Source organism: Heloderma suspectum, chromosome 3 (assembly GCF_057233095.1).
Source record: "Heloderma suspectum isolate Gila_16-S chromosome 3, 16-S_ref, whole genome shotgun sequence".
Taxonomy (NCBI): domain Eukaryota; kingdom Metazoa; phylum Chordata; class Lepidosauria; order Squamata; family Helodermatidae; genus Heloderma; species Heloderma suspectum.
Genome location: NC_139460.1, coordinates 291,398,686 through 291,413,057, shown reverse-complemented (window position 1 = coordinate 291,413,057; position 14,372 = coordinate 291,398,686). Strand labels below are relative to the sequence as shown.

Below are 14,372 nucleotides of genomic sequence, written 5' to 3'. Positions count from 1 at the left end.
TTTCTTACTGGTTGCCCTTTGGGAACCATGTAGGAATTTTTTGTCTCACAGTTCAATTGGCCTATTACTGTGCGTCTTTTTTGCCTACGTCACACTGTTTTGCTGGTCGAGTGTGTCCAGTAAGGGAATATGGTCTTTATCATTGGTCACATTCCAGTTGGCGGCTAGGACGGGCAAAAACAGGAAAGTAGGGATGGTGTGCATGCAGAGGCACCTTATGGTGACGGGTGACGCCTGAGGCCCCCCGAATGGGTTGTGCGGCTCGGCGGGGGGATAAGGGTTGCCTGGGAGACCAACCCTACTCACTCACCCAGGTGTTGTGTGGCACCGGGTTGGGGGTGACACCGGAAGGTCTACCTCCCTCAGAAGAGACAGTCTGGAGGGATGGCGAGATCACCGCCACCCCTCAGGCTGGGTATGTTTTCGCCCAAGAAGTGCCAGCTGGCCGCTGACACAGTTAGATGCCCGTCCTAGTTACCCCTTTTCAGGTATTTCAATAAATGTGGCCCAATTTTCAACCCAAGCTTGTTGTCTGCGTCTTCTTTAACCCATCTCCGCTCGCAATGGGCATTGTAGGATTTTTTTCTCCTAAACATGCATAGGATTGTGCCCTAAGAAATTAATAATAATAATAATAATAATAATAATAATAATAATAGGAAAGAAGGCAATTAATGGACCTTTATAGATGTGATCAGGGTTTGACTTAGAATTAACAACCTAGCACTTATTAAATGTCTCTTCCAACAGGTATTTGGTTGATCTGGGTCTTTTTCTGTGGTTGTTTTAAATTCTGTAGCTGATTTATTTGGCAGCAGTTTTACTATGCTTTTATTATTCTAGACTTTTTAAACATGTCATAAATCACTTTGAACTATTTGGAAAAGCAGCATGAACACGTTTTAAATAAACAACTTCATATTGTGCCAGACAGAGACATTGCATTTTGTTTTATTCCTCTTTATTTCTCTCATCCCTTTCCAGATTTAAAAAACCACAGCCTTCGTGTCTAAAAACCTGTTATTTGTGTGTGACTGCATACGCTATTATTCATTCCTATAAGGTAAAATTCAGGCCAAGTGGAGCGCTGTAGCAATTTGACAGTTGTTTGATTGCAAATGGGCAATGACACTGTGCTTCTCTCTGGTCTTGCATTCAGCAGTCCCAACTAACATTCATGTGGCCATGTCATCATCATCCAGGGAACTAGGTAAGCCAGAGTATTTAAGAAGGAATGAGCAAGGCTCACTCTCCCCCTTTTGTTTCTGGAATAGGTATATGCCGGCTGGTCTTTGGCATAACTACACTACTGAGAGTACATTTATAAAACTGTAAGCAACATGTGCTATGGGAGGTGTGTTAAATACATTGGGTACAAGCTGCTCATTCTTGCCGTGCTCTGCATTGTGGCAAACGTTTTGCTCTATTTTCCCAATGGCGAAACAAGATATGCTTCGCACAACCATCTCAGCAAGTATGTGGGCTGTCTTCATGGAATTATAGGAGGAGGTCTGTTGGTGAGTAACAATTAATTTTCTATTTTGTTCCCTCTCGGACAATAGATGTTCTTAGGGATTTCCCCCCTAAGAGCCTGAGTTTCTGATTCAGAAAATTTCCAAGTTGCCTTATTGGATTGGGCTTCTTGGCTATATGTTCAAAACTGACCAAGGTGGATACCATTTGGAAGGATCCGTTCTTTCTCCATCTTTTCAGAGTCCCAAACTGATGATCCCTCACTTGACCAAGCCCCCTGGCAATAGGGATGTACGAAAGTCCCTTACCTGAACCCGAAACTTGATTTGCGGTGGGGGGGGAGGCGCTCCGTCCCTCCCCCCGAAATTCTGGCCAGGGGGGAGGCGCCCCATCCCCCCCCCGAAATTCTGGCCGGGGGGGAGGCGCCCCGTCCCTCCCGCTGCGAATCCTGTCTTGCCAGGATGCAAATGACGGCGGCCGTAGCCGCTGCTGTTTGCATCCCTGCAGTCAGCCGTGATAGGCTACGTAAATGTTTACATAGCCTATCACGGCTGAGTGAAAAAAAAAACCACAACTGCGCGTACGCAAATGCGTTCCCCTTATTTTCGCCATAGTCTACGTAAACGTTTACGTAGACTACACGTGCCAAAATAAGGAACACAAATGGCGGCGCCCATGGGTGCCGCCATTTGCGTACGCACGGTTGTTGTTGTTTTTTCACTCAGCTGTGATAGGCTACGTAAACATTTACGTAGCCTATCACGGTGTTTTTTAAAATCTAGCCGTGATAGGCTACGTAATTCTTTACGTAGCCTATCATGTTTTGTTTTTTTTAACTTGGAAATGGCGGTGGCAGCCGGTCGGAAGACCGGCCGGCACAGCTACCACCGCTGAACCACCGCCGAACTGCCGCCGGAGCCGCCGCTGCCAGGAACATTCGTACAAGGTAAGTCCCGTCCCGAGGGGGCGGGGGGGGCAGACCATTTTGCCACCAATTTCGGGGGGCCGAATGCGTTGGCATTCAGCCTCCCTGAGATTCGTGGAGAAATTCTCTGACATCCCTACCTGGCAAGAATCCAGGATGTGGCAAGGTACTGAGAAGTCTGCTGAAGCATTATGGTTTGGAGGGATACAAATGGGACCTGCAATGAGCGTTACAGTATAGCCCCGCCACCTAAGAGAAGTGCTTTTGATCAGGGCTCCAGGCAGCATGAAACAGGAGCCTTTTAATGTTGTTGAGGGTTTTGGGGTGGGGGTGGGGGCAGGACTTTCAGGAGTGGGGAACGGGATCAAGGGCATTTTTTTCTTATCCCACCCACAGCCATCCCCTCCTGTGCTATACAGTGCTAGAGGGCCGCCAGCCTCAAACCTGAGTATTTTATAGCTATAGAGGGGGCATGCAATTCTGGAGATGAGAAAGGCATTCTCTTAACCTCATCCCCCTCCATTCTAAACACCTTTAGGATACAGTCCTATCAAGATAGTCAGGCACCTCCAAAGTCGGAGGTGGCTGACTATCCTATGCAGGGTGGGATCCTCTCCTCCTATGGAGGGTGGGATCCTTTCCTCCACACTCTGTGTGCCCTGCTTTTGTGGCTAAATGGCTGATTTTGGCTGTCTAGCCAGGGTTTTTTGGAGTGGGAAGGGGTGGAGGCTGTGCGGCACACAAGACACTTCATAACAAAGCTTCTGTGGTCTCCCCCACCCCCCCGAGAAAGCCCTCTTTTCCCCCTCTCTGTGCTCTGTTTACAAACGCGGAGGTGGTGCGGAAAGAACCATGCCAGCTACGACGGGGCGGAGAGTGCAGTTTCCTGGTTTTGAGCTCAGAGTGCTGTCTACAAGCTCGGAACCAGTAAACTGAAAAATCCTATGGCTCTCTAGACAGTGTCTAGTGGCCATAGGATTGCTCCCCCCATGTCTGATTTTTTAAAACTGAACTGCCATTTCTTGGCAGAATTCGATGAAAATTGCAGGCATAGTTGCCCCTTATAAGGGAATCAAACCTGCAGGTTTAAGATGAATAGGTTCGGGGTGTGTGTGTTGCAAGAACAGGATGTAAGGTTTGTGGGTTTCCCCCCCAAAGCAGGCACTTATCCCCCTATGTTCTTTTGTGGGCAACTGTTATGAAAATGGCATACAGCATAGAGGTGGCCCTAGCTAGGAAACCTGCAAAATTTTGGAAGGATAAGTGTAGCAGTTTCTGTGGAAGAGGAGTCTTCAAATTGGGGGGGGGGGAGGAGTAATTTGTTTCTCCTTCCCCATCCCAGTGTTATTTGTGTGCATTTGGGGCAATTTTTATGAAAACAGCAATCATGAAGGTGTCCCTAGGCAGGAAACCTGACAAATTTTAGCAGGATAGGTGTAGGGGCTAGGAAGTTATGATGAATGAAAAAACCATTTAAGTCTTTGTTTTCTGCTCAATTGGCACCAAAGTCAAAGAAAAGGTAATAGTTCATGGGTGTATGATGGATATCTTACTTTGACATTCCTGCCCCCAAAGCACTGGGATAGGAGAACCCTGATAAAACCATCCACTGAGATTAGAAGCTAAATGTGTAAGTCCTAAACTACACCCCTTCCTCTCCCTGTGTAGGCATTTTTCTTATATGGAGAGCTGGGGAGAAATGTCTGAGTCTCTGTGTCCCTCCAAATCCAAATCACTATTGAAACTTCAGGAGGGTTCAGTTTTGACTGAATCCAAAGCACATCCCTAGTTTACATCCAATGAAAAGAAGCAGGATGGTTTCAGGTCAACCTGAAAAGAGGTTAGCTGGCATTCCATCTCACCCCACTTTGAGCACTGCCTTTATTCACAATCCTGTGGCATGACAACAAAGTTGGTGGGCAGATGGTAGCCCTGGATCTACTGGCAGATCTCCGGTTGATCAGCAAGGACTTATGATTCCAAATAAATTAATGATGGGAACAATGACATGGCTCTGAAATGACTCCACAGCAAAATGTGTGGAAGAACTGTAAGCTCAGTTCAGTTCTTGTACTCAGAACACATTCCAGGGCACAGGTTCCTTCAATTCTTCATGTAAGTTCCTTGTATCTGGGTTTGGTTAGTGGACCTTGGGGTTCTGGTTCAAAACAAAGTAGATCCAGCAAGCTTCAAGTATGCCCTGCCCTGTTTTAGTGTTTAATTGACACTGGCTGAGTCAGTTGTTTAGTTGTGAATATGGGAGCAGTGAACCACAGCAACCTGATTATAGCCTCTTTGATCATGCTTTGGGAATGCTGGTATAAATCATCAAGCTAAATCATTAGATGCCACTTTCCTGCAATGAAATTCAAGGCAGACTACACAGGGTTTCCAGGCAGTCTCCTATCCAGGAATTGACCGAACCCCAAACCTGCTTAGCTTCTGCAGAGGTGCAGCATTATGTGCCTTCAGACTATGCCCTGCGACCTAAACTAATCTTGATTTGCCTGCACAAAAATAAAAGAAGGACTCTTCTGATCATTCAGTGAAACTTACATAAAATGGTTTTAAATAGTACATGTATAATACATGTAATCATAGGTTATGTGTTTATAGATGGTCTATGAGCTGACAATAGATGCTCCATCCATCTGATGTCTGTGTTGTTTGTATTTCAGATAGTTACTATGTAGGTACCCTTCTGCGCTGCACCTGCTCTGCAGTTGTGGCCCATGGTGGTTTGGCTCATGTGGCTTCATCTGTGCAAACTCTAGTGCAAAACGTGTTGACTGATTATCTAGTTAATGTCCAATCAGTTCCTGACTGTGTACTTGATGGCATTTTGGCTTCTTTGCCAGTTCCATGATTCTACAAAGCAGCTGAAAAGTCTAATTATTTAACTAATTAGACAGAAATTGTTTAGAAATGAATGGGATGAAAAACCAAGTCGGGCCACGTTAACAGGCACAATCAGTATTGCAAGCGATCAGGAACCCACACTGAGATGTGGGATACAATCAATCAACATTCCAATTGCAATAAACTCTCTCTCTTTTTAAAATTTAAACTTAGGTGTTGATCCCAGCATTTGTGTTTATTGGATTGGAACATGATCATTTCCATGGATGCTTTCCTCATGAGAACTATGGGAGAAGCTGTGCAGTAAGTGAACTCTTCCCTTTGCTAGTCATTCAAAGATGAGATCCAATCAGGAACTCAAAGGAGGTTGGCCATTCATTTCTGTTTTTGTATTGCAGCTGCTGGCATCAGTCATCGTAGCCTGTATTGGAATTCTTGGTGCCGGATACTGCTTCATCATTTCAGCTTTGGCCTTAGCCCATGGACCTTACTGCTATTGTGAAGATGACCGAGTCTGGTGCTATCCATTCTCTGATTCTGCTGGAGGGTATGTAGCCTTTTCTATGGCATTCTGTCATGCAGTTGTAAATTCCAAACAGTTCCAGAGTGTTAGGTGACAGCATCAGAATTTGCCAAGACTGGTTACCCCCTGGTTTGCACACTGGGCTACCTACAACCCACTGCTTTTGTTTTTCACGATTTGCAGAAGTATGAAAGCAAAGTCACACCTACTGATTTGTTTATTCTGAACATGGTACCCTTAAATTGGATGAGCTGTCTGCCTCAGTGTATGTGTATTCAATCAGACCCTGAGAGCACTCCCTGCTCTCCCCACGGAGGTCCGACTGATGCCAATATTGTAAACTTTCCAGTGCCAGGTTAAGACTGTCCCAGGCATTTGACAGCATATGATGGGGCTTTTATTTAAGTTGTTTTATCAGGTCCAGAATCTTACTGCATCTTTTTTTTTAGCTGTTTTAAATTGTGTATCTTAAAGTTTTTATGTTATGTTTTTATTATCTTGTATTTATGGCTTGAAATTTTTTGTGAACTGCTCAGAGAACTTTGGCTATTGGGCAGATTAGAAATGAAATAAATAATAAAAATAAATCATAAACTATGAACCACAAATCACTGTACCCAATACGTTTCTGCTTAACAGCACAATCCTATGCATGTCTGCTCAGAAGTAAGGCCCACTGAGTTCAATGGGGCTTACTTCTACGTAGGATTGTGGTCTAAAATACTTGCTCCTTAATTGACTTCTGCCGTAACACTTTCTTTATCATAAATTTAGTTCTCACTGAAGTTATAAATCTTTATCTGGGGCTGGGATGTACCCATTCAGACTGAAGATGTGGGACTAACATGACTGAATACTCCTACATACAAAAGAATTCTCTGCACATAGACAACTAGCATGTCAGGGAAATGGCTAGGCTTGTTCCTGACATCTACTTTTCTACATACAAAACAATAAACATATTATGCACGTTTTTGTACTGGGAAACATTCAGTCATGTGAATTCCCTACTACAGTCTGAAGTGTACATCTCAACACTGGTTTATTGCCTCAGTGAGAAATAGGACATAGTGTAAAATACTTCCAAATAATATGTGTGTGGTGGGGGGTGGCAGGAGGGGTGTACAGTGCTAAAGAGAAGGCTGAAGCTGCCAAAGACCAATGCAGGTTAGTAGTTTTGTGTCTCTAGCATGCCTGTTCACGCAGGTAGCCTTGTTACAGGAGAAAATAGCTATGTTGTTAGGAGATCATCTGCTTGCTGTGTATCCCCCCACCCTACCCTCTTTCTAAAAGAGGACAGTATATGTTCACTCCAGCACAGGAATCCTCAAACCACACATCTTCAAACCAAATTAAAAATTGAACAGAAGTAAAGGCTTTCAAATTAGTAGAGCAACTTGCTGGTGTTGCCATGCCAGCTTCCCCCCCCCACACACACACACCTTCAATGGCTACAAATTAACATTTATAGTTGGTTTCAATAGGTACCTGCATGACCACCTCAATTGGCCTGTATGCCGAGAGCCAAGGAATATTGTTACATGGAACGTGACCCTTTTTTCTATCCTGCTTGTCCTGAGTGGGATCGAATTAATTCTCTGTATCATTCAAGTAATACATGGCTGTATTGGAGGTGCCTGGGCTGCATGTCATGGTCACAAAGAGGTATGTGTGTTTTAAGAGGTAATCCAAAAGTATTCCAGGGGTTATTTGATCACAACAAAACTGCCCATAACGCTTTATGAACTGACTCAGCAAGCAAAGCATAGCCATTATGTCTGCGTCATTTGGAAGTTCGTGTTTGGGCAGTGAATACAAAATATGTTTATTTCTATATTTATCAAACGCATGGGTTGCTTTTTGGCAAAGCTCCCAAAACAGCATACTATAAGAATTAAAATGCAATGACACAGACACTAAAAAGAGCCAGATGAAAACCATGAGTTGTTTTTGGAGGTACAGAATCAGCCCAGATTGAAGGCCCACATAAACAAAAGTTGCAACTTGAGAGTTAAGCATATACTTAAAACATTCCCCTTGATTTCAAGGAGATTTAGAGGTGTTTGGCCACTATCCAGTGCAGAGCTGAGTGCACTTATGCTCATTGATTTCAGTGGTGTTAAATATGTTTCAGTGCTATATTGGAGTGTGATTCTTGACTTCGGCTAAATCATGCCATTTGAGTCCAGCGTCCCCCAATGTTGCATAACACCACATGAGTAGCATTTGCTAATATATATTAGTAAAAGAATTAAAAGAGGACTGCCGCATGGAGTTAATTTGTCTCTTTACTTTACAAATAATCTGGTCACCAGAGCTTTAACTTCCGCATTTAGTCTTACAACCATCTGGTTCCCCATAAGAACCCTCTACCAGACTTTTCATTTTCAAGCATTATTGCTTTGGTCCTGGGATAGGTATAATTTCCCCTTTCACTGAAACATCAGGTGGTGGCTTTGGCCAGATTCTTGTTGAGCAGGGAATGGGAAAATGGAAGAAGCCCTGTTATTTTCAATGTCACCAAAGAATGCCACACTAGGACTGCAGTCCTGTACGACTAACCTGGGAGTAAATCCCATTGAACTCAGTTGGGCTGACTTCTGAATAGACATGACCAGGATTGCATTGCACAGTTGGTATCACTAAAGGGAATCCATAGTGAGAGCTTTCCCCATTCAGATCAGCGTATCTGCTCTAAAACAAGACATGATCAGTTGAAACTCATCTAGAAATCAACGGGACCTGAATTAGCCTACTAATACTGTACAATTGGAAAGGAATGGCAGATTCTAGGATATTGTTGACCTGTATTTATCAAATGTGTATATAAGGTTTTTTTTTCTTTTCTTTTTTTACAGGACTGCCCTTGCTAGAGTACTGGGACATGAAAGTGGGTTGAGATCATCTCATGCTTTACTGTAATTATGCCTGTATTTTTGAGCTGACTTGTCAAACTCATATCCTTATGACTTGTTTTTATATGGCATTGGCGGTTAATTATTATTAAGAGAACATTTGTTCATATTGCATACATTGCTCCTGACTAGCATTGTTTTAAAAAATATAGCAGGTAACAGAGCATTTTTAAAAAATGTCTTGTATAAGATTCCCTTTAAATTCCCATACATAGAGGAATACAACTATATTGTTAGTGGACTAATACATGCCACAGATAATTTAGGCTGCAATCCTATGCCCACTTACTTAGGAGTAAGCCCTACTGAACTCAATGGAACTTACTTCTTAGTAGATATGTATAGGATTGCACTAATTGCATATGATTATATGGTTTTCTATAGCTGACCAGGTAATTTTCAGTGATAAAGATTCAGATATAAACTAATTTTTCCCGATAAAGGTTTTATATTCTCTAATGATAGCAGTAGGTTGTAGCACCTACGGCATAATGATACCAGACATTACTTAGGGATGGGTGAGAATTTAGTTTCAGTTCAGTTTTGATAAGAATTTACCAACATTTGCAAAGTTCTCCATATTTGGGACAAAAAGACCTTAAGATTTAAAAAAAAAATCAAATATGGAAGAAATTGAAACTGACACATTTGTCCATCCATGCCCAGGGCTTTGAGTGGTTAGTTCAGTGATCTTCACTGCTTTGCAAGTAGGAACCCCTTTGGCTCCAGGCACTGTTACTGGGGCTGCTTGGGGGCTTTCCCCAGGACATGGGGGTCATCTCCCCTTCCCTCAATTAAGTGGCAACGTTGTGCACTGGATTCTGCTGAAGAGCTTTTGGGGCATCTCCTCTCCATCTCCCCTCCATGTTGTCCAAGCAAGGCTTCACCAGTCAATCACCAGAAAGGCAAAATTTCGACACCCCTGAAGCTTCTTCCAGTAGCCCAGATCATATCAGCCAGCTCACAACTAAAGCAAACAACAAGGCAAAGCTGAAGAGCCCCTGTTGGGAGTGAGCGACTACTACAAAAAGTCTGCGTATGAGAGAGAGGCGGACAGCCATACTTGAGGTGATTGGGAGCTGTCAATGGCCCTCAGGCCTTGCAGCAAAGAAAGTCTGGGTTTGAAACCCTGTGCATAAATAAATCCCTATTTGAATCCCTGTATATAGAATCATAGAATAGTAGAATCATAGAATAGTAGGGTTGGAAGGGGCCTACAAGGACACCGCGTCAGTTAAATAAATAAATATTCAACCATGTTAGTGCTGAATTAGGGTTGCCACCTCCTTCTTCTGACGGCTCCTCATCTTTAACACCTATATGGCAGGCACGTCCTCTACATGCTGGGAATAGTACTGTTGAATTTGGCTGGTGGAGATGGATGAGAATGTTGTTTTAGTTCATTTTGTTTTTAATAAGAATTTACCAAAATTCACAAAGTTCATATTTGGGAGAAAAGGAATTTGAGATTTTAAAAAATGGAATGTAGGAGAAAGAGACACTGACAGATTTGTCCATCCCTATCATTACTTAGACTTGGTCACAGTAGGGATCTGCCATAGTTGGAGATTAATCCTTACCAGATGTCTAAATATTTTTGGCAAGTGCATACCTAAGGGTCAGAGAAGGTGCTTTCTTAAATCCCATATCTTCCTCTACAAGAGAAAGCAAAAAAGATGGGGTGGGGGTGTGGAGGACTGAAGAAAGTGAGAGCCAGAAGAAAGAAAATCTGGGTTGGAAAGGAAGACTGTGATCAGAAACAATTAAAAAAAATACCCAAGACCTCAATTTTGTATTTTCTGTTACTTTTGAAATCTTACATTTAGAACACACATTTATTATTTCTTTAAAGTATTTCTATCCCTCTCCTTAGTCAAAAAAGTTTCCCGGAGTGGCTCACAATCAATCAGTAAAACAAGACAGTCTCTGCCCACAGGCTTACAATGTAAAAAAGACACAACACACAAGAAAAAGGGGATGGGGAGGGAAGAGAGGAAAAAATAAGTAGACTTTCAGCAGGGCTGGTGGAATGTCCCTGCTTACACTCTCATGTCCCAGGGTGGGGGCAGTCCAACTGGAGCAGGCTCTGATCTCCTTCCAGAACAAAAACGTTAGTCTAGCAAATGAATTGCTTTTGGTTAAGTCTGATTTCAGTTGGCAGGTAGGTTATTCACCTCTCTTGGTAAGTAAAGCCATCTGGAAAATTGGTGGTTTACGGGAATATACTGCAACTATTGCAACAATCAGGAATATAGTTGAGCAACTGACAGTGGTATTTAAACAGCATTTTGTGAAATAGTAGCCCAGTATGAACAAGAAAAGATATTTCTCACCTTTGGCATGTACAACCTATGATCACTTTTACCTCCTATAAGCCATTTTAGGGTGCAGTTATATGGGATTGCTGCCCGTTAGACAGACACCTCCAAGCTGTTGCCAGCAGGGCAGGAGGAATGACAGAGGTGATTTCGCCTCCATCATTCCTCCTCAAAAACAAAAACAAAAAATCAGCTAGTTGGGTCTCTGAGCCTATCTAGCTAACTTACTGGCAGTTAGTGGGGATGGGTGGTAGAGAAGCTGTAGAATCTTGCAGATCCTTCCCTCCCCTCTCCTCGCCCATTGCAATGCCCCCCTTCTGGCCTCTACGAACTCCTTCAAGGTCACGTTTTTGATCTCGGAAAGTAGGGGCTGTGGTGCTTTCCATGGCAATTGTGAGGGGGTGAGGGAATGGTCCAAGCTTGGATTCCTCCTCCTGAGGTTGTAGGAGTGTCTACAGCCTCATGAGGGGGAATCCAAAATATCCTATGGTCCCTGGACTGATCTCCCAGGGACCATAGGATTTCTCTGCCCAGCTGTGAGAAAGCAGCATAGAAGTTGCATTGTAATGAGGCATTGGGTGGGTTTGCATATCATGTTAAGCCACTCTGTGTTGGTTGTTTGGTTGCTAACCCAACAGACGATCAGGCACTTTGTGGCTTGCCATGGCTTGTTTCCTCCCACCAGCTCCAAGACATATCCCAGGTCCCTTTGTGGCAGAACTCCTCATTTCCTCAGTCCCTATGTCAGCCCCCTTTCTGTAATTGGTCTGCTGGGATTGCCGGCTCTGGAGGGAAACTCCGCCACCCCACACCTGCCCTCTGCATCGGATTGCCAAATGTAATTATTTTTCTGAGCCCTTATGAATGTGGCAATGTGTTCGCAAACATTTTTTTCAGGGTCTTGCATTCCTGTGCAACAGCACAAGAGTGCCTGTCTGATATTTAGCCCCGCATAAAGAACACCTGTCCCTAAACCAACTTCTCTCCTGCAGCTTCCAGCCACCTTGGCTCCCCCCTTCACTTCCCTCCACTGGTGTCCATTGCTAGCTGTCACATAAACATATGGGTTACAGAGCAGTGAGTGGGATCATTAAACATATGCAAATATCATGGCAAAGCAGTAAAACAATGGGAGGAATTTCACAATTCTCATGGAAGAGCAGTAATACTAAGGAGAAAATTGTGCAAATGTCATGGCAGAACTGTACAACTGGAGGGGGGGATTATGCATATTTCCTAGCAGTGGCCATTCATTCCTGCACACTTACACAGTAACAAAAAAAGATGTGACTGTGTTCCGAACACTCTGGTATCCTTTCTTCACAGTTTTTAGGAGCATGGCATGAAGGGCACTGAGAAGGGATGAGGGAGGGTGTGGCGGCACTAGTGAGACCAATTCCTGTCTTCATTTATCCCTCCCCCATGATACTTCACCATGCTGCTTGGCAGAGCCAACCCCTGAGTCAGGATACATAGAATCATAGAATAGTAGGGTTGGAAGGGGCCTATAAGACCATCGAGTCCAACCCCCTGCTCAATGCAGGAATCCAAGTCAAAGCATCTCTGACACGTGGCTGTCCAGCTTCATCTTGAATGCCTCCAGTGTAGGAGAGCCCACCACCTCCCTAGGGAATTGGTTCCATTGTCGTATTGCTCTAACAGGAAGTTTTTCCTGATCTTCAGCCGGAATCTGGCTTCCTGTAACTTGAGCCCATTCTTCCATGTCCTGCACGCTAGGTTGATTGAGAAGAGATCCTGGCCTTCCCCTCTGTGACAACCTTTCAAGTACTTGAAGAGCACTATCATATCTCCCCTCAGTCTTCTCAAGGCTAAACATGCCCAGTTTCTTCAGTCTTTCCTCATAGGGGTTTGTTTCCAGTTGTTCATCTTTGTTTCCACTTGTTCATCTAGCCCAGTGTTATCTACTGGTGACTTTTTATAGTCTCCAGCAGAGGTCCTTGCCATCAATTGCTACCTGGTCTTTTCAACTGGAGATGCCAGGTATTGAACCTGGGGCCTTCTACATGCAAAACATATCACTGACTTGCAGTGTCTGCCCATAGAGACCTGCAGAGGGCTATCCAACTCTTCTGTGAACTACTCTTCCGTTGTGGCAGTGACATGGCATCCTTGATGGTGATGGTAATGGTGAGGATGATGATGAATGATATGGCAAGAAGCATGGGTAAAAGCCTCAGCTGAATCCTGCTTCCCTGTTTCCTTAACAGTGTCCAGCTTGCATGATGAGGCTGAAGTAGGTTCCTGCTTCAGTTCCTAGGTCCCAGTTCCTTATTATGTCTCTGTTCCATGATTTGGGGTCACCCAATACTTTTTTTTCCGGGGGGGGGGGAATACAACCCTTTTGCATTTTCCTTAGTCTAACCCATGTGTGCCACATGTTAAAACATATCGTGCAAAAGCAACACATTAAGATGAAGGGTGCTCCCAGATTAGACTTTTAGGCAGGACAACTGTTAAATAATACATATAATTTTATAGGAGGTCCAGATGACAAATTCTTCCACTGGTAAGCCCCCCACTCCACATGTTTGTCCACCATTTCTCCTTGAAGGGGAGAATCTCTTGATTATGGGGAGGGGGAATATGATTGGAATAGCCCAAAACGTATTTTGGGGTGCAGAGGCATATCAACTTCAGCTCCATATTCATGCTGCTCATACAGTTCTCTGGAAACTAGGAACCAACTTCAGCTTTGTCTTTACATGAAAGTACTGTATGTGTTTGGGGTCTGTCTATATTACCTCCAGAAGTCCCTGACTGCCGAGTACAAAGAGACTGAGGATTTTCCTCCATGCAGTCTTTTGGGCAAGTTACCCAAAGGTTATCTTTAATTGGTAACCTTTGTTCTACAAGGCCTGAAGGGTAAAGAGGAAATGGATCTGGGGGAAGGATGAATCTAAGAGGAGAGCAGCTTTTGTCTGGCAGAAGAAGACAGCAGGGCTGGGAAGAGCGGGCAGGGATTGCTTGGAGTGGTGATGCTGTAGGCCTTCATCCTGAGCACAGTGTAAATAAACCTTTATTTAAAAAACAACAACACACGCACCACAAGTCTTCAGTGCCCTCCTTCCAGGAAACTGAAGTCCGCGTAAGTGCTGAAGCCCCTGCAAGTTCTCCCCTCTCAGGACTGGGGTGCAGGAACATAACAGTATCTCTATAAAGAATTCATTGGGTTTGGCTTCCTAATTGCTACACCTCCTCCAGGCTCAGCAGATCAGGTCAGTGGGCATGGTTTCCAGGCAAGCTTGAGCTTTGGACCCTAAACATGAATGGCACCTCTCAATTAAATACGAACCAAATTGCATGCTGCTTGGAAGACAAAATATGGGCAGTTCCTAATT

The 14,372-nt window shown here is 43.9% G+C and overlaps 1 protein-coding gene across 1 annotated transcript; it reads left to right on the top strand.

Annotated features, from left to right (window-relative positions):
- Positions 1–1,340: 1,340 nt before the first annotated feature.
- On the top strand, positions 1,341–8,653 carry TM4SF1 (transmembrane 4 L six family member 1). The gene is made up of 5 exons (XM_084845697.1): positions 1,341–1,517; positions 5,471–5,560; positions 5,656–5,804; positions 7,265–7,445; positions 8,639–8,653. The coding sequence occupies exons 1-5, from the start codon at positions 1,341–1,343 to the stop codon at positions 8,651–8,653; spliced, it is 612 nt and encodes a 203-aa protein (XP_084701823.1).
- The last annotated feature ends 5,719 nt before the right edge of the window (positions 8,654–14,372 follow it).